Source organism: Anoplopoma fimbria, chromosome 4 (genome assembly GCF_027596085.1).
Source record: "Anoplopoma fimbria isolate UVic2021 breed Golden Eagle Sablefish chromosome 4, Afim_UVic_2022, whole genome shotgun sequence".
Taxonomy (NCBI): domain Eukaryota; kingdom Metazoa; phylum Chordata; class Actinopteri; order Perciformes; family Anoplopomatidae; genus Anoplopoma; species Anoplopoma fimbria.
The window spans coordinates 14911637-14933300 of NC_072452.1; the positions used below are offsets into that span (position 1 = coordinate 14911637).

The 21664-nt window shown below is 40.7% G+C and overlaps 1 protein-coding gene across 1 annotated transcript in view; it reads right to left on the reverse strand.

Annotated features, from left to right (window-relative positions):
- Window positions 1-21436, reverse strand: part of tsc22d3 (TSC22 domain family, member 3) — a 33158-nt gene extending 11722 nt beyond the window's left edge. Inside the window, exon 1 of the mRNA XM_054597185.1 lies at window positions 20636-21436. Within this exon, the coding sequence (XP_054453160.1) occupies window positions 20636-20958 (323 nt within the window). The 5' untranslated portion in view covers window positions 20959-21436. The remainder of the gene's footprint in view (window positions 1-20635) is intronic.
- Between the last annotated feature and the right edge of the window lie 228 nt (window positions 21437-21664).

Sequence of the window (21664 nt, forward strand, 5' to 3'; positions counted from 1 at the left end):
AATCTTTGCTGCGTTCATATGTAAATATGCACATAAATTAAGTCAAGCTATACAGTTGTGTGAAAACCATTCACTGGACACATTTCACTTTCTTTCAGGGGGGAACCTGAAATAACTCAAAGAGCAGCTGCAAAGTGGTGCAACAGGGAGCTCATGTATATTCAGCACCTTGTATAATTCTCCCTTCAGAATAGCATCACAAATTAAAACCACTCCACCAACTCTGGAGTCTGAAAAAAGCACAGTGGCAATAGGTCTGTGCGGTCCCACACTCAAACGGAGGGAAGGGCTGAGAGAACACGGTGTACAGTACGCAGTGTTTCCTCAGCCTGTCTGTGGTGAGGATCCCCTACCATCAGAGCACAGACAGAGACAGAAGGGGACAGGGCAGGATGTGCGTGCCCCGTTCTACTGAGTCTTAAAAAGAAAATATGTTGGAGTTTAATAGAAGAAAGCTTTCGAAAAACGTTAATGAGAAAGTGCAATTAAGGCAGCCACATCTCCTCCGGGAAGAAAAACTGAAATGTATATCCAGATGTCGGCCAAGAAGATTGTAAAAACAAGTACGTTCAGGCTATAAACACACACATTACATCATCTTTCTCACTGCTCTATTTAGTGTTAATTGCAATTAACTTTAACAGGAAAAAGTAATAGAAGTAATTGAAGCCTTGAGGATGTTTTATTTGTTTTGTTAAAACCCTAATCTGTGCAAGAATTTAAAGTATTCAATGGTTGAATCATGTAACAGCATGGTCACATTACACTATATTACATCAGCAGGAGTTTATGTCAACTGATTATGTTTAACAATAAATTATATAATTATTTATGTTCAAATAGGTATGTATACGCTTCCTTACTAATTTATGAAGAATGAATCCCTGTGGAAAAAAGTAGATCCTTATCTTTTTATCACCGCAGCTGCCAAGATGAACTTTTTTCTTTTATAATATCCAGTAAAATAATTCTGTCTTGTTTTTCTGACATGCTTAATCAGTGTTGAATTTTTTCAGCAATGTTTTACACTGCATGGCTCTGTATTCCTCACATGGTGCATTTACTGTTTCTCTTTATGGTTTATTCACACATCTGCCCTGGATCCACAGCATGAACTTAATGCATGCATGACAAAAACATCTGTAATTGATTATATACAGCAGAGTTATACAACAAACTATAGGGCTTAGTTTATGTAAGACGGATTCAGCTGTGGAGAAACCTGCATGGTTACTGATTAACTAAGAATCATTCACGTGTCTCCTCTCTGATGCGCTATTGAACTGTGCATCATATCAATGGCACTGTGTCCTTGCTATGATTATACTTTGACTAACAGTTTCATCGTATTTCAGTTATGCTGAATTTCCTGATTATATGCATATATTTTAATTATTTGGTTATTGTGACTGTAACATCTATGTCTATTACCGCGAGCCATTTGAAAAGCAGGTAGCTACCAAGAGCTAACATGTCTCAGTCTGAACTTGATTCCAGCTCTTCCTACTTTATCAAGGGGATTAAAAAATCTCCACACCTCAAATTTTTAATGTTTGCATTTGCGTGTGAATGACACCAGTTCAGCAGGAGTTATAGTGTAACCCAAGAGCACTGTTTCAGGATGTGATTCAGTCAGGGGAAGGATCAGCATCAAAAGCTGCTGCGTGATCCAAATAAACCGGGGAACATAATGATATCAAGCACTGTTCAGGGCTGAGCTGAGAGGTTGTTTGGGAGTTTACAGGAACCCCTGCCTATCCTGCCTTCAAAAGGCCAAACAGCCCGCCCCTCACATGAAGACGCAAGTCTTATAAGCTGCAGTGATTGGCCATTTGAGTTGTTTAGTTGTTTTTTTCTTGATCACACACATTTGTACACGTGCAGCACGATCGAAGAAAAGGGAACAAATAGGAACTAGACGTCAGGATATCTGGTGATACCTCATATAAACAATACAATGATGTGACTAAAAAAAACATGCATTAAGCATCCACAGTATCACAATACATTGTATTTATTCAACATTTGGAGACGCCACTTTCATCAGTCTGTTTTTCAGGCTTCTTGGGAGTTCGTCTGACAAAACAAAGAGCTTGTCTTTTCCTAATGGGATTCTCCTTGAAAACACTTCTCATCAACAGCTTACTGAGCGAGCTGCTTTTGTAATGAATGCAAATGTTTGAACTAAGCAAGTACGTTATGCTGTAGCTGCTGAGTAATCACATTAATGGTGTCGCTACTTTGCAATTTGCAAAAACAAAGCGGTTTTGAATAATTGCAAAATTGTCATGAGGTTGTGACTCATAGGGAGTCTCATAGGGAAGATTTTATTTGCTGCTAATAAAATACAAACAAAAGTAACTGAATAATATGCCAGTGAGAATACGTTAAAAGCCAGCATTAATTCCACCTCAGTTTGATTGCCACAAATAAAACATTCTCTTTAAAGTCGAGGATTTTGCAGCATATGATTGGCTCACACAAACTTAAGGTTCAAGCTCTCCTCCGAGAAACAAACAGGAAATCCTTCCACTTGAAGGGACCCTTGAACTTGGAGTCGGTCAGAGTACACAAGACAAATTGTCTTTTTGAGCTGTCATTTTCCTGGTCTCGAAGCAGCACAGAAGAGTGAGTAAACACGACCTGCCATCCCAGTCATTGTTTAAAGGCTTGGGTAAACAATATATGCTGGATTGGTTTCCCTCCTGCGTGTAGCCGAGAGGTCCAAAGTTCACGCTTTAAAACCACATAACACTCTCGTATCTGTTTTGCACGCACGCACCAGACAGGTACACAGTCACACTCCTATGCAAGTTAAGGTGTGCATTCAAGCATGGACGCCAACAACCCAGAGATTTATTTCCATGTATGCATGCAAAAAAAGACCAATGTCACGTAGTCACACAGAAATGGACATGCATTTGATATGCACAAACATCGTAGGTCAATGACATATGAAGACAAAGCACATGCACACACATACAGTATGCATACAAGCACACACATTCTGTTTTGGTTTCTGTCTGGACGTGTAGATTTCCAGCGTTTGGCAGGCGGCTGCTCACATTCTGAAGACATTGAAATAGAGAGATTCTTCACCTGCTTGACACCTTTCTTAGAAATGAGCTCTTTTTTTGTTGGATTAAATAAACCTAAGAAAGAAATGCTCTGGGAGATGTAAGGATTAACACTGCTGGGAGGTGAGATCGATGAAAAAAAACGCAATTCTGTAAATGTCATTCTCTGGCGTCAATCAAAACAGCCCATTCGACCAGCATGATAAAAGAACAAAGAGAAAATGATGCGTGAGAATTTTTCGAAATGAAAGCTGAGACTGACGTAAAATCGCTAATCAGATCTGGCTTATTGACATAGACATTTACGCAAGAGCTCACTATTGTTTTGGAGATGGACAGGTTTGCCCACATAAGCAGTGTCAGGGAGCCAGTAAGATGTCACCTCACCTATACCCAAGTCACAGAGTTCAGGCTTTGAGGGACAAGGTTCCCATCAGTTTGGTATTGACTCGGCTTTGTGACGGCACACCAAGGTGAAGGGGTACAAAGTACAAAGCATTTAAAATATGTTCCCTGGAAAGCAATTAAAACAATCCAGAGAAATGTATATATATATAGGAAAAGACTGGGAGGGGTCAGGGAGGTCAAGCACTCCGGCACTGCATCCCAGAGCAGCATACTGATCCATGGTTGTCTTTGGCTCCGACCCTGTAATAACACCACAGCACGCTGCAGCGCATTATGAAATATGAGAAATATACAAGGCTCAACTATGCAGGTACGTGCCAGGGTGTTTGTCATAGAAAGTTGGAACTCTGTCCTAATATATCATCTGCCTCCAATCAAAAATCTATCCATCATTCAGTGAACCCGGTAGCAATATATTCCAAGTATTTGCCTGACTAATCTTAAATTGCATAATTTCATATGGCACAGATCTTGGAACTTTCCGTCTAATGGTTTATGTGTAAGATTTATTGTTATCTCTCTAGATTCTCATGAAGATAACAGATTTTCATTTAAAGCCTCTGGCCCTCTTTGTTATTACAGTAAATGAACCTGTGAATTCTAAATGAAACAAATGTCAGTTACGCTATTCAAGCTGTTATGAGGAACTGTGTCAGGATTTGCAGAACTGAAACAAAATCGGGTATTTCACAGGCTCCCACACCCACTGGATAACTCCTGACCCACGCACACACACACACACAAACACCGAGTTCATGCACCAAGTCAAAAAACAGCAAGTCATTATCTGTGTTTTCCAGCCTATGTGACTGATTGCCTTCTTCACACCAGTTTAATGATTGTGGTGTGCTTTCTTGGTCAGACTGTAATTATGGCCCAACCGCAGAGGAAGTAGGACGCTGTGGCGCCTGCAAGGTAGCTGGCAGCCTTCACAACATACAATTCACTATAGTACTAGAAACAGTATGTGCTCATTGATTTTTAAACATTGTTCATTGGAGTGGCACGTTTGTATCCTGCTAATGACCGAATTTGGCCGTGTAACTTTTGTATCTTGCCTGCCACCTTGTGCACAGACGTTTGTCCTGCCTTTGTTTTCCGTTCTCTCTCTGTTCTTCTTTGTCTGCTCTGCACGCCTCCTCCTCCTCCTCCTCCTCTAACAGTTATTGTTATTCCTGTCCTTTCACACAGTCTCTGAGCAGTAAATCCTCTCTCACCGGCATGCTCCAGGTCTGCCTAACCCTGACTCGAGGTAATTATCCTGTCTCAGACCTGTCTCTTCATAGTTGTTGTCTGCTACCTATTTCTGGCACAGGTGTTGCTGCTGTGCCATGTATGTCCATCTGACAGACGGGGGCGAGTGAGTGCGAGGCTGTGCTGCATATGCACGCAAGGTTGGAGGGGTCACAGTGACGCATCGGCCTTACGCACAATGAATTTGGATGTGTTTACTCTGCAAGTGTCTGAGCTGTATTCCTGCAGAGACACACAGGGAAGCTGCCTGATCGTGCCCTTCCATCCTATTATCAAAAAATATAATAAAAAAATGTAATAAAAAAATATCTTCTATCTGTTTTAGTGATGAAAGCAAAGTACCTAATATACAGTCACACACGCCATGCAGCAACTTGTTTTTCTTATTTAGTCTGCTTAAACAGCAAAATATATCATTTTGTGTAACATAGCCCATGTATAAGCACATATTACAGATAGACACATGTATGTGTGTGAATGAGCATATATCATGTTATATATCACATAAATTAGCTGTGTTCAGGCAGATTTAACACCTCTCCACACGCCCATGACTGCAAGATATGCATATTTCCTTTAACACGGATACAGCAAACCACATTGTGAAGCAATATTTCCTCTATTTGACTAAAAGGACACTGTAATTATGTGACTACAGAATATTAGCAGTAAAGTCCCTTGTTATTTTGATTCCTATTGTCTCTCAGCTCTTCCATCAATGCTGTCTGTCTGTCAAATTAGTGCAATAACAAGAATCCACGGTATCGCCTTTCCTCAGTTCACCAGACACTGTGTTTGTCTGCGCTGTGCAGCCTGAGGACAGCCCTTTGAGACTGAGCAGGGAGCCACCAAACACCAAAACAGGAAGATGCAAAAATGAGGAAGAGAAATGGAGAGGAGGAGGAGAAAGAGGGAGGGAGGAGAGGGCTTTTACAGCTGTTGTTGGGCAGTGTTTCCTCTGATAGGAGGCTTTGGCTGTACTCCCAGTTCTTTAGGTAAACTGTCAAAGAACATAGTTACCTTGAGATACGGGGGGGGGGGGGCATGCTGGTGTGTTTGCAAAAGAGAAAGAGCAATAGAGTTTTAATATAGCAAAGAGCTTAAATCTAAATGCTAAAAGGACTCACTATCGGCTTTGGGTTTATTCAATCAGCAAAGCATTTTGACCGGTTCCATCCAGTGTGCTAGGAAAATGCAGCCACACATGACGTGGTGGAAACCTCAACGAAACACTGTCATGTTGAAATACCAATTTTGATTCTTTTGTTTAATTGATAGCAACAATACAAAGGATACCAAGGACACTCTCATTAAGCATTGTGCTCTAATTCTAGGATAGATGATTAATAGTGAGGTATGCCAGAAATATAACCCCCACCTGTGTTTATACGATGACACATCTTAAAGCTGACACTGTTGTGCAGGAACAACAGTGCAGACATCTGCCAAACTTGTTAGCCTCTTATCATGGGTCAACATTATAAGCTGAGTCTAAGTCTTTAATCTGTCTCACTGCACCTCTCTTTGTGTTTGTGACAGCAGGTGCCATTGACTGTTTTGACTGCAGGGCTGTGTGATATGCATGAATTCATTTTTAACAAAGAAGAGTTACTAAGTGAACATTTAACCAATATACTCTGGCCCTTGGCTAAAGTACTAATGTGTTTGGCTCAACAGTCACACTTTAAAAGAAAACAAATGTAACCATTGCAGATATCTGTCATAGCATTTTGGAGTTGCTCACTTCTGTGTTTTCACGTCACAGATTAAAAAAAAATGTGGATTCCCAAAAGATACTGCTTTAGATTCTCGCTGTGTGTCGCCCATCCAAGTTGAACCATTGCACTTATGTCCATCTGTTTGAATAAAATGGCAGTTTAGATGCCAACATGAGGGCAAAACGAGAGTCTCACCTCAAAAGACGGGCCCCAGGAGAGGCGCTTAGCGATGCCGTTTTCTATGCAGTGGCCTAGATATTATTGCACTCACGGGGACAAGTGCTGCATTGTCTGAATCTGATATCTCCTTCTAAGTGTTTGAATATCAAGAGGAGGAAGTATCCGACTCGTCTTTCAGTTTTTATTCTTTCACATCAACCCCTTTCCGGCTGTCAAAGAATAACAGCAAGGGACTTTATTTTTTTATCAGGGTGTTTCTCTGAATTTCCCACTGATATAAGCTACAATAGCATCCTTTCCCTCTAGAGGGCTAAGAAGTGGGCCCATGAACAAATAGAGCACTAGAAATACACCAAACCACTCTCTTAGACCTCTAAATGGATCAGATAACGACACATTCATTCCGATTTACAGCGATAATTCTGCTGATAAAATCATGGAAAAAGCATTGAAGCCAGTGTTTTGCCAACACACCCACACTGTTGTGTCTGTCTGTCTCTTATGTAACTTTGGGTGAGGAAAATGAATCTCAGCTCTCAGCCATTACAGTAGACCCACAGACTAATCATGGTTGGAGGGTCAGAACATTCGCCTATTGATCATTCCAACCCAAAGAGGATCTTCATCACCCATATGTTACTTGGATTTACCCCCAGGCACATATATGTGCGAGACTGCAGGAGAATTCCGAGCCATTCATCATGTTGCATATACTTTCATAACATTGAAAACTAGGCTGTAAATACCAGCCCTAAGTTTTCTCTAAATTAGGTTTACTTGGACTGATATGTCCTTCTTGACTTTCTTGCTTGCAGTTGGGCAATTTATATGAAATGCGTACAACCTCAACCTCAATGCCGACATAGTAAATAAGCCAAATAAGTTGTTTGAACGTAACATTCTGGCACAGAAAATCTTACAACAACATTCAAAAGAAGGGGCAAAGTTGTTGCAGGATTATTCTGTATGTGCACTGTTTTCCTCCCTCGCACAGTGACCCAGCATTTCAGAGAAGCCTAAAGCAAAGCAGCATTTAAATTATGCTAAACAAGCCTGAGGATGATGCATCAGTGAAAACACTGGGGTCATGCAGAGCACGCGTGTGGAGTTGACAGATGGAAATGTGTAGGAGAAGGAGAGAGGAGAGTCATGCTCCTCACAGATGATTTCCTGTCAAATTCCTGCAGATGTGAACTCATGGAAAATATTAAAACAGGAACTGCTTCTTAATTAGCGCTACAAATAAAAAAAGGTGGTTCCTTTTGTGGGGAAATGGCCCCAAAATGTAACTCATTTGTTGCTTATTTTCTTCTTTGGAATTAAATCTGCACTTCTAGAAACTCAATTTTTCTTGACTTTTTTTAGGCAGACCGGAGCTCCCAGCTGTAACTTTTTAGTTAAAGAAGGGGATCATTAGTCTTCCTGCTCAGCTCGAGCTCTTCTTAAGAAAAAGACTCCCCTACTTATGTAAGAAAACCTCTTGACCCCAGCTAACTTCCACTCCGTCGGCTCACAAGTACTAAAAAAGGTTGTGACCTTCAGTGTTACATAAATCCCCCTCTTTTCTTTCTCTCTAGCGATGCAGGGGCAACTTCCCCTTATATGACACCTTTGTGTGCATTGATAGCCCCCTGAAAGACTTGTGTCAGGGACATGGATGGAAGCCTGGATGGAATCTTTGTGTGTGCGTGTGTGTGTACGAGTCTATGCACAAGAGAGGGCCAGAGTCAGTTGGGAGGCATACACAAAGAAAGGGAGGGGAAGAGAGTTTCAGCATTCGTCAACATTCCTCGCAGAGTCCCACACTTTCTTGGCATTGGCCTTGCTTGTTCCTAAGCCCAGCATCTATTACTCTTATGCAGAAACATCTACACGCTGTCAGAGGGGTTGTTGTTTAGCCGAAACCCAGACTGCGTAAACACTGCAGCATGCAAACATAATGATGATCTGTGACTCATTGCTCTCCATGACACCATACTGGAAGGAATGCAGAAAGAGGTCGTTTAATGTCACTGGTGCTAATTGCTCCTCATGATGACACAGTGAAATGGCATGGGATCAGAAACGACCGGCCCGGACCGCTCTATGGTACAACTCCTTCTTTTTAGCACAGCAAAACAAAAACAGAAGTGAGATCCTGGACAGGATGCATCTTGTTATTTTCGCTCATTTGAGTCTGCTGGTACCTCTCTCTTACTCTCTGCTGGGGAACAGCCAGAAAAAATCACTGAAACTTGGCACATGCATTTATTTTTCTCTTTTCTCTCTTGCAGGCTTTTGTCTGCCAGAAAGGCATCCGCAGAGAGAGAGAAAGAGCTTGGCAGAACAGTTCCACCTTTTCAGCCTGCCACTGGGACCAGACTGGTCCTTAAACCAGCAAGCCTCTCCTTTCTTCTGTTGTAGTTATAGGAAGGAGAACTCACTTGAATTTAAGAGTCATGGTTGTGTGCAATAACCTGCAAATAGAAACAGCTTTATTTGTTCATGGTCTGTGACTCACAATGATAACTCGATTGACATCCCGGAGGAAAATTGGTACATTTGGAGGTTTCTGCTGCATTACATTTTAAATTTTTCCTCTTTTCATTTTTTTCTCTGAGCTCCTCTCTAGTTGCGCAGGAACAGCTGAAGCCAATGAAAGTTTGGAAATTTGGACGCACCAGTAACAAACCATATTCATTACACTAAAGTCAGAGCTTGATTATGGTTCATGTGGCTTTGCCTGTCATTTGGCTTTTTTTTTTAGAGCATGTATACTGTTAACTGTAACTAAGAGTGGCAGTTACATTACATTCAATTTCTATCAAGCGCTGCCTCTACCCACAGAAGAAAAAAGAAATGTTTTCTTGATGAAGCAAGGCTGTTTATTGCATACCTAGATTCATCTGTTGAAATGAACTCGTTGCACCAAGGCGTGAGCAGGTTGCCTAAGATGTTCTGCTCCCAACTAGAAAGCTGCGCAAAGTCTCTCGCCTGTTTATTTTTTCTTATCCTCTCAATGTAATGCAAAAGCCCAATTTAATGATTCATCATGGATGACAGTACAGCACTGGAGTGTCTAGGCATGGCAGGGGGGGTTGAGGTGACACGTGTTGTAACACCTCTAAAGTCCTGTAGATTAAATAAGGGATATGATTGTGTAATTGGAAGCAGATGTCAAAAACTCCATTATAAATATAATTACACATGTACTTTTAAACACCTGCATTACATAATTGTTTAGCGGGTCAAAACAACATAATGCCGCTTAACTAAGTTTGACATTTGCTGCCTGTGTTTATGATCCTTAGGACCAAACACATTACCATATGCCCATTGCATGATGAGAGAGTCATGTCTGGGAAACTAAAATTACTCTTCTTCTCTGTTAAATTACACATCCACCCTAAGAGTTCAGAATTGTTGACTGAGCACAGAAGCACAGCACGTTGCGTAACTGCAGATGTTCGGTAAATTCAACATTTGAACATGTTGTTGGTCCTAGTGCTGTAACCTTTCCTGTCTTCTGGAAAGCATGGCCTCATGACCTGCAGAAGATCTGAGAAGTAATTGTTTTCTTTCCCAGACACTACGAGCACTTCTCAGTAACGGGCTGTGGCAACACCGTTGCAAAAGTATGTCTAATACTATCTCCGTGCCGTGAAGGGAAAAAACACATCAGTGTTTGTTTGTTTGTGTGTATGTGTGTGTGTGTGTCTGTGTGCACTCATGGATATTTGATAAGGCTGCTCTGAGCTGAGAAAAGATTGTTTTTGATGTGCTTTCTAATTTTCCTGCACTTCTTTTGTCCCCATGAAACTATGTGTGTGCACCCAGGGTACATCATGTACCCAACCTGCATCTGAATAGTGCCCAGGGAGAATAAGATATGGCTAATGATAGACCTGGCTCAGTCCCACTCCACAAAAGCACTGTCTGGCTGCATTGTGTAGCAGACTATTGTGGTAAGAAAAAACTGACTCAGTCCCTTGGGATTATGAAACAGTTGTCCAGGGAGAAACAGATGGAATGAGCATGAGAATGAATCTGAAATTAAGTCTGCCAGTACTTCTAAGCAATGCTGGATAAAAAAAAAAAGCCAAATGTATTGTTGAGGTTTGGTACAAACAGTTTCACTTTGGATACATGTTTAAAGTCAGTCATGCTTTTTCATATTCAGGTGGATGATTTGCTTCTTCACCGCAAATCTGGATATGAAAAGCTTTTGTTTCCACTGCTGATCTACTGTTCCTCATGTCAGCCAAACTTTAACTTGGCCCTTAGTTTCAGGGTGGGTTACCACATTCTTCTCATGCAGGGTGAGAAAAAGTCAGAGTGGGAAACCCAAACCTTCCCATTGAAAATAAAGCACAGAATGAAAATGTTAGTGCCCTCCAACAATCAGCTTGTACCGCTCAGCCTGGGATGGTATAGAGTGTGCAAGTCTTAACACTTTTATTTCAGCTTCCCTGCATCTACACCATGTACTATACTGGAGACAATAAACATATTTCCCATTGCCTGGCTGAAAGTGCAGGTTGTTGAGTGCGAGCTGCAGTCTAATGAAAAGAGCAAACATCAGTGCACTAACCCCTAATATCAAGTGTTATGCAAGCTGTACTGCTGTCTAATGCCTTGTGTAATTACAACATATTGACTATTTGACACTATAACTCAACCTCAAATACAGGGCTGTGTGTGTGGGGGAGTGTGTGTGTGATGCAAAGTGTTGACAGGCTGCCTTATTATCTAAATAGGCGCCATAGCAATGGTCCAAAAAGATAAGGCCGCTAGCACAAGCCATAGTCACTCCTCCACCCCCCACAACCCACACGCCCTCAGACTTATATAAGTCCAATAGACAAGAACAACAGAGATGGAGGAAGAAGGAAGAACAAGAAAGAGAGAGAGAGGGAGGAAAAGATAAGGACAGAAGGAAGAAATGTGGAAATAAAAGAGGGAAGGACTTAGAGAGTTGCACAAACATGAAGCATGCAAGGAGAAGAAAGGGTTTAATGGATGGGTGGTACTACTTCCCTCTTTTGAAGTATTTATGGAATATCTTTGTTAATAATGCTTCCTTCTTTTCATTGTTCTGAAATGTAGCCCAATTTGCACTTTTCCAAATGTGTCTGCACTCAGCTGTGCTGTTATTTAGTCTTCATACTTATTTTTCATGGACTTGTTTCAGGAATTCTTCATTATTTTTTAAAAGTCATGCTTATGTGGCAAGGCTGAGCCTCGGGGGCTTCGGTACAAAGACATTTTAACAGAAACCACAACATTATTCTGGACAAATGTTGCTACACACAAAGAGCCCAGTATTTCCTTGACACTGGGTTGTTGGATATTTATACCTACAGCAGAGAACAATCATAAAATAGGCATTAAGCAATCAGAACATTCTTTTTAACTTCCAATTAATTAGTTTTGTTTCAAGCTTTTTTTTTCAAGTGAATTAGAATTTCAATTTCTGTATATTGTGAAGATGCATGCAGTAAGCAGTAAGACGATTTTGGCTGATCAAAGCACCTTAATGAAAAATGTTGGATCTCTTTTCACGTGTTTGACATTTGTCAAAATTACTTTTTGATTCACTTTATCCATAATCAAGTTGCGACAAATTAGTCTGGAGGTGAATCCTTTCTTTAAGAGTTTCCAAGCACATGTTGAGGATTTGACTCAGATGGTAAATGTTCTGTGTTACTTATGGATATATAATCCACCTCTGGTACATACAGTACTGCATCTCAACTCTGTCGCTCAGGACAAAAGAGCTTAGCTGGACTCTGCTGTGGTGACGTGTCAACAATGGCATAATGCTGTGGGTCTCTTTTGTGTATTGTATACTGTAGAGTAATTGTGTTTATGTGTGTGAGTTTGTGTGTGTTTGCTTAGCCATAGAGTGTTTCCATGTCTTCCAGACAGAAATATAAGCCCTGACCCTTGCAGCTATCAATAAGGACAGGATTGTTTGATAGAAAGATTAGAGGGCTTATTAATAAAAAAGATATTTGCTATCAAAGTCACCATGGTGTCTTTCTAACTACGGAAAGAATAAGGGTGGCAATAATTGCTATTGTCAACAATTTCCATTAAAACACCAAAACCAACAATCCATTGGTCTTTGTGCTGTCAGCCTCATGGCAATTTGTTCATACTGAAAACATTCTAATTTAAAAACAGCTCATGAATAAACAGTTTCACAGCATTAGGGTGATGTATGTGATCATTTTCAAATAAATCACACATTTGATTGTAATGAAGGAAAATGTCACCCGTTGCAACGGTTGTGTGTTTAAGACAATGGAGCCCTATGGCACAGAGGATTAGCTATATCAGGTTTTAGCAACACAATTAATACTTGTAAGTCGGATCAGTTCATTGTTGCTGGTTTTTCTCACAGGATTAGTTGACAATAAGAAAAATATTGAATATTGCCAGACCTTGTGTTATATATTAGTATCATGCTAGTATTAAATTATCTGTCAACAACACTGTCTGTAACTTGTTAGATATCTGATGGGTCTGTTGTATTGTGTAAAACAACAAAGTAACATAACTCTATTTAAGGGGTGGGGAATGTCAGATTTTCTGATTCTTATAAACATCATAAAAAAAAGGTTATTTACACAGAGAGAAACTTTTGCAGCAATCAATGTAAAGTGATACTGTGACTGCAATCTGATTAGCAAATGATGTTAATTCTGTGGCTAAGGGAAACCAAACACGGAACCATAGCTGTGTTGGTTAAGACATGCAGGGCCGTACAGAGGAGGTTGCATCAACCTATGGTACAGGGTGTGTTGGTGGATTTCCCAGTTGACACACACAGATCTGTCTGCTGAGGTGGTGGCTCTGTGTTTGGACAGCACTGTCTCCAAGAAATTACGTTCCCATACAAGGAAACCGCATTGTGAATTACATTTTTGAGGGAAATGTATGTTAATAAAGTACTTTTGTTTCCTTAACATAACAAAGTTGTAGTTTTGTTGCTTAAACCTAGCCAAGGGTTAGCTGTTGCGTTTTTTTATTTTATTTTGTATTCATTTCAAACCAAACCATGACGTTTTTAACTTAACCTAACTAAGTAGTTGTGTGGCATTTCTTGTGTTGTATTTTTTGCTTTTTATTGTGTAACCAGGTGTTGGAAACGGCAACTGTTCGGTCCAGAAACAAATACGTTTCCCTGGCAACGTAATGGAGAGTGCAGTTTATTTGTATAGGAATGTAATTTTGTAGGAGACAGAGATGGTTTGGGAGGTTAGTATACGCATGATAAACTGTGGGTATTCACCAACAACTTGCTCAGCACTTTATAGAGACAGAAGACAGTGTTTAATCCAGTAGTGGAGCTCTTCAGAGTACTCACATACACCCACACATATACGTACACATACATTTGCACACAAACCATTCAACAGTGGTTCCAGGCATCTGCTGGCACGGTACCAAGAACAGCCTATTCACACTATTCTTAACACAACAAGGCTGTAACTCAAGAGGTCCATTAAAAAGTCATTATTGTACATCCCTCTTTAAATTGCTCCCTCAGTGATAAAATCGAGCAGAGGGCTGCGTGGCGGTGCAAACACACCAAATACTTACATGTTTGAGAATTTAGCAATTTCTAATATTGTTAATCAATCTCTTGCTCTGTCTCTTTGCAATACAGAAGTGGTCAAAGCCTGTGTTGTTGAGGAAACCCATAAAAAACAACTGTAAAACAAACACTTCTTATGGCTTTTTGCTTCCTGCTGCCCCTAAAGAATAACTTCCTTTAGCTATAGAAACAGGTTGTGCCTTTTACCCCAGACGTCTGCAGTCTACATATATATTAGAGTTCCACCTAGTTTCAACAGCACACTATTTTTAGCAAGTCCTGTCTATGTTTTGTCTTTGCAACGGCCTCCCGTCGGGCTATTTGTCTTCCACTGACTCTCTCTCTTGCTATCTGTCCCTGTAGCTCTCCCACTCCCTGCCCTGACAGTGCTTAGACCTCGCCTTTGTGGCCTTTGTCTGTTGTGGATTGACTCCTAAGACTTGCCTGGCCATGAAACTGTTCTTCCACCCCCATCATCCTTCCCTCTGCCTTTTCAAAACTAATCCCCGTCTTTTGTTTACGTCCGTGTCTCCTGCCACCTGCAGCCCATGAAGTTATGTAACGCTCAGTAAACTTCTGTAGGACACGTCATTTTTCCACTTAGTTACACTGACTCATTTTGTTCTAAAGAAGAGGATGGATCAAAAACAATTTAATTGGATACAGGTTTTGTCATCAGCAAGGATGCCTTTGTATGTATAAGCCTTTAATGTGGACAAAAACTGCCTCCCTCACAATGTTTTGTGTTGTATCCATGCAGGACCTTAGATCACTATGCTCTCTCCCAGGCATTGCGTTGTAGCAGTAGAATGGTGTGAAGTTAGATTTCCAACACTGGTACAGATTCACTCTGAACCCTACGACTGTTACAGCTTGAAGTATCTTACATAGGATAATTCACAGGCAATGGTGCCTTAATTGTGCTGTATGTTTGTGATGAGTGTGGCCGATTCTCTGGAGATACTTTTTCATTGTATAGCATGTTTCTGCCAATTTTACATCAGTCAGAGAATACAGAGGAAGCAGTGTTTTGTTTACCTTATCCTTACATCTTCCCGACCCTGAATGATTTGTGTGTTTCCATACGGCCACAATGTTATCTACAGAACAAGCTTGAGTACACTTTGTTTACACCCACTTTTCAATAGTAACGCAGAAAGTCTGTAAAGCATTTGGACACAGCAAAGACATCCAGAGGCGAGCATGAAACTTGGTGAACTATGATCGCTGCAACTTCTCCAAAAGCGTGTATCACTTTTTAATGAGTCTTTTATGCAAATGTTTACCCTCAAAAACTGTGCAGGCAGAACTGCCCTTCAGTCAGCTCTACCTTGACTGATAGGAGATACCTTTGCAGGTGTGACCTGCATGTAAATTAATTCAACAGGTCACTCTAGGTATAACCATATTATTATATTCTATTGTAGAGAATTGATCGACCGTAATGTACTAAAGCTAAAATATGAAACCGACTTATAATGCAGTGATGCAGACTGAGCTGGAAGTTATTTTCCTGGATACAAAGCACACAGAAGTTGTGTAGAATTGTTAAATATACATTTGTATAGATTCCTGAATTGCTTACACATGGAAACTATATTTTCCATAACCTCCACAGTGGATCAATAAATGTAGGTCCTGGACTTCGCAAAGCTATTTTGTGTTTTATATTTTGATCACAGAGTGAAGCTTTAAAGTGCAGTGGGGTCTCTGACACAGCTGGATCCTGTCTCCACTCCATTGAGGGAGGGCTGGGTCATGTTCACTAGTCAACTGGAGTTCATCTCAGGCCAAAGTAAGGAACTTTCACCACTGTAATAAGCCTAGGCATGTAAGGCAACAACGTGTTAGAAGAATAAATACTTATCTCACAGCAGACTTAGTCATAGGTTGTAACTATCCTATCATAATCCTTTCATACAAAGCACAAAATAAGTGACATGAAGTTAACCTTTCTCCAATCCTTAAATTAATTTCATCTTTACACATGCCCTGCAACTTCTTGCCTACACTTGTTATTATCTCTTCTTGCCTACACTTGTTATTATGTCCATCTCTGTTTCTGTCTGTCTGTCCACAGCTAATCTCACTCACTACTAGACCCACCAGCCTAATGTTTTTGGTGTGTTCATTTATGAGTGTATGCTCAATGACCTCTCTTCACACTTTTTGAAAACATATTGTACTATCAACATATTTTAGTTATCAACTGCTTCAACTGCTAACTGTAACTGCTTCAGTTTGCACTTTTGTTTCCATACAGATTAAGTATTGTCCCTCTATTGATTTGCACGCCTAGAAGGGTCAATTGCATACATGTATGTGAGTATAACTAACATACATACACTTCGCAAATGACAAACTGGACCACGCACTTACTCGGATCTTGTGTACATGAATGCATTGACGTTAAAAGGTCATGGTTACCCCCTTGAGACGCAGTTGACATGCAAACCTTCACGGAGCTGGTGCAAACATCTGTATAGATTGCACAAGACGTGCGATTGAAAAACATATCTGACACTTTTGCGTTCTAGATGGGGGATTAGATAATTACAGTTTCCATTCATTGGATCAAACATAGTACAGACAGTATGGACGCACCTAGTGGAGATCTGGACTCTATCGAATGCATTTTTCCAGTCTTGTCCATAAAACTGGAGGGAGCTCTGCATGCTGAAGGGTGCAAACTCTTCTTCAGCGTCACGGGGTCCCATTGGTCGCTGCTGCAGAGAAAACCTCTTTTATGAGGTCTTTGACACTTTGTGACATTGTTTGTGCTGCCGCTAAGTTCTTTTCCCTTTGTATATTGAGTGCTTACTGACCGACTGGTCAAAGACCCAAGGTCCTGTGTGATCGCTGCAGGCTCTTCACCCCTCTGCACCCATGTGACGGTGTTTAGTGGCTGCTAAGTACTGACTGACTGCCTGGGGTGAAGGTGTGAAAGAGTGCCTCTCTCTTTGCAAGTGTAGCTCTCGAAGCCTCAAAGTAAATCAGCACATTTTCTCTCTTTTTATCCCAGATCTCGTTCCCGTCCCCCTCAGGGCTCCCTGGCTCTGCCTCAAACGCCAAACAGGACTCTTCTCTCAGCACATTTTGTGACCCTCGAATCATTTAAGTAACAAGTCTGCTGGCCACTGCCACTGCCTCTTACTGATATTCAACAAGCCCAAAAGATGTCCTGGCATGCTTCCTCGGGCTATGCTGAACCTCTCATTCTGTTAACAAGTGGCAAATGAGAATGATGGCTGCCCAGCAAATTGACCACCCAGGGTGAGGTCACAGTATAAACCTCAGCCAGGCTTTCATCAGAAGCCCGGCCCTCCAGAAGCATGCACTAGAAAAATCTATGAACTTGTGCAAACCTCAGCTTAGCAAGGCAGCTTTCTTGTTTCAACTGACAAGGATTATACTGTGAGCACATGTGTGAATGAATGAGTGCGTTTGTGTTCCTGCATTAAAAAAAAAGCTTAAAGGTTACACATTTGAAATCAATGTTTAAATCCTCCGAGGAAACCTATCCGCGCAAAGCCACATGATCCGTATCTGTGATTCCTTCTTGAGAAGGGCAGGTTCAGGAACAAAGTATTCTGGCTAAAGACTCTGTTTGTCAGGCAAACAGTTGAGCTGGCACAGACAGAGGAATGGCGTGAGTGAACACATCAGTAGTGTAAAAAATACTGGCACTTACATCCTGATTTTTCTCCCCTCCTAGGAAATGCCAGTCCTGTGTATGATTCTACATCTGAACTGCAGATACATTTTTCATATAAATAGATAAGGAGATCAAGATTTAAATACTGAATGATTTTCTAATGACACATAATTGATGCTTTATTGATTAGTGTAATCAATTTGTACATCCATGACTGTGTAACTCGTGATTAGTGAAGAAATGCATGAAGCGAAAAATATATTGCTGTGTTATTATGACAAAGTATGAACAGCTGTGCAGAAAAGAACACTGTTAGACTTTCAAATAAGCCCTGCCAGCAGGTATTATTCATGATACTTTATATCCAAGTATAAAGTCAAGTCTAAGGACAAGTTTAAAGTATGGAGCTGCAGTCTGAAACCAAAGTGTTTTTCACCCCTTTGTTCTCCATCTTCAGTATTACAATGACACAACCTCAATATCATAATTAAATCAAGAACAGTCTGTTCTTTCATTGAATAATGCAGCTCCATAGCAAGAAAATGATTCACTAAAACGGTGTCAAATTAAAGAGAATTTAGCCAGCTGTTATGTAAGATGGAAAAATAAAGTGAGTGTGTGGAAGTTCTCCATATGGCCTTCATGTGATGTTTTATTCAGAAACATAAAGGCTATATTCAACCATGCTGTAAACTGTAATGTGTCTGGTATTAGAAAAAAAAGTTATTTTTTTTCCAGCTGCCTAATACTACACTGATAAGTATTTCAAGCTGATAGCTGCAGAATCAAAAACAGTCTGTCAAATATACAGTTAAATTAAGCCAGGTTAAAATTTAACTTATTTGGACTTTCTACAGTAGCTTGGCACCTGGATAACTTTGATAAAGAACTGATAATGCCTTCTGGCCAGAGAACATTGCTGATATGATAACATATGCAAATAACTCAATATGTGATAACAAATACCATTACCATGTCCATTCCAAGCACATTTTATCAGGATAAACACCATCACAGATTTTATTTCTGACCAAATATGGGATTTTACCTGAGATGGGTTACTAGATGGCTGTTATGGTTATAAGAAGGATTCATATAGCAGGCCACTTGTGTTGTATAAAAGTTGTATATATGCTGCCTTCCTAAAAAAAATGTTTTTTAATTAATGTAATTAAATAAACTTTTTATCACTTGAAAGTTGTTTTTTTATATATATATTTGGTTCTAAAATCCCAAACAACCATGAAATGTTTCTAATAAACTGTTTGTGGAACAAATACTTTTCTAATCTTTTCATAATGAGGAAACAGCATCATGAAGAGATAATAGGGTATAAAAGTCAGTCTGTAGGTAACTTCTGGTATTAAGATTCCTTCTGTACACCACCATAAACCAAAAGGAAAACTTCTCTTTTATTGCTAGATTATCATACTATATATGTTTGTCTGAGATATGTGACATGATCCTTTTACACGTATCTCTGTTTTATTGACACAAATGACGACGACTTCGGAGTATATGATGTTCAAAGGTGGCTCTTACTATGACAACAAGTTTGTGTTGTGTTCAATGCTTTTCCCCATATCTCTGCATTTTATTGCTCCAATAACCAGACAGACTGTACGTGAACACAGCTTCTCAAGAACACACTGTACAGTAACTTCTGGCTCGGGTTCAGGAGTTCAGCGACGGTGCAGCCGACTGGGAAGACGGTAACTGTTAATTTGAAGCTGAGATCATTGAATGGAAGCTGCCAAACAAACTATCCTACTGGCAGCAACTTTGTAGTAGGACATTCTCTTCCTCACAAACGCTGTTTTATAAACACTGTTTGGCAGCAACGGAGAAAGTGTCAAGCTAATTTTTCATTGACCTCCTGCATTAGATCATTTTAATGGAATCAATATGACAACAAACTGTTGCTATTGAATAACTTTGTATTTTTGTGTTTTGCATTCTTTTTAGATTTTATTTTGTTTACCTCTGTTCTCTCTTCTGTTGTGTGAAGTAAGACTCTCTTTACTCTGATGAATCTAGGAACAACATGTCTTCTTCAGAGTTGAGATTTTTCTTACAAATATTATTGGTTGTCCTTGAACTGAATATCCTCACTAAGGGAAAACACATTATAGTGCCAATATTAATATCACTGTCAGTGTCATGTTGTGTAACATATCAAATATGCTGCATGAAAAGACGGGGATTGTGTAGATGTAAAAAGACACTGTGTGCTGCATAAATATCTGGACATTGTTGTATCGAATATTCAATTTTCTTTAGATGTGAAGTAGGGAAAAGTAAGAAAAACACAGTGCTTTTGACATAGACAGCCAAGTTCCACCTGACCTACACTTTCTTGTGAAGTATTAATAATGTGCTGTCAGAGAGTCTTATCTGAAACTCATTTTGGAACATAATCAAAATGAACGGCCTCTTCCTATCCTATACTTAATCCATGACTGTAAACACTTATGTCAGCCTTTTTTGGAATAAGTGCTGATCAGAGAAACGTGATAAGCCACCGTTAGCCGTCTGGTTCATTTCAGCAAAATGTGATTCTTAAGCAGCACTTGCATTGTGATTTGATACATGCAAATGCAGAAGTGAAAACAACTTTGTACTGAATGTCGCAAAGAGAGGTAAAGAATTTGTCTCTCAGGAGAAGTTCAAATTTGATGTCATAATGACATAAGCCTCTATATTCAGTCGTAATCGTATCAGATAAGCATCTACCTGTCAGTTAAGCAAATAACAGACATACCTGTGAAAGAAGAGCAGTATAGATAGCATGGTCTGGTCAATGTTGCTGTTGCAGATCCCCTCGTTCAGCAGGAAGCAGGGGTCCCTCACCACGGATTCCAGGGAGTCCTGCCTCATGATGTTGTTCAGCTTGTCCGTGTTCAGGTTCTGGTACATCAGCTGGCTGCGGAGCTGGCGGAAGTGGTTGACACTGGGGCTGGTGGGGCTCCCTGGCAGGCCCTGAGTTGGACTAGTGGCCATGGAGTCATCACAGCCATTGGCCAGGTCCAGGCAGCAACTGCAACAGTCCAGGCCGATGGGCGAGCGGCAGTCATCGTCTGACATCTCTTAGGGGGCAGGTGGATGGAAAGGAAAGACGGCCAGGTGATGAAGGGGCAGGTGCAGGAATCTCAGTGAAGGATTACAGAGGCTGAAGTGTATAGTAAGTAAAAGACAAAACACTAACAGGGTGTTTTCCTCAGCTCAGAGAGACAGACAGGCAGTCTGGGCAGGTCTAGAGTCTCCACTCCGTAACCAGGAAGGATAAATGGCAGTCTGAGTTTCTCCCCCCTGAGAAGTGCAGTCACGCTGGGCCACTCTGTCTGCTTCTATCCCTGAGTTTCTCCTCCTGTGGCTCTGCTGCGTTTAGCCTTTTGTTCGGGGGCCGACGCTGCTGCAATGTGTTGCTACTGTGGCAGGAGAAAGAGTGAACGCCCCATACTCTCACACACACACACACATACATACACACACACTCAAGCCGATTCAGCAGGAGTGAGCTTGAAAGCAAAACCCAGAAGCTGCCTGCTGCTTATCACTTTTTTTCCCCTGCACTTTCTTTTTTTTTTTCTTTGGGTGGTGTGCCTAGAGACGGAGGGACTGAGCAAAAAGGGAGGGAGGTCGTCAGAGAGGGTGGGGACTCCCCTTTTGATTGGTAAAAAGCATAGCTGGTTTCACACTCTGCGCCCTCCTCTTTTCTGTTTCAGCTTAGCCTTGCACGCATTTAGGGGAAGGCAGATGGACGGAGAGGGAGTTTAGGAGCATGCTTGAA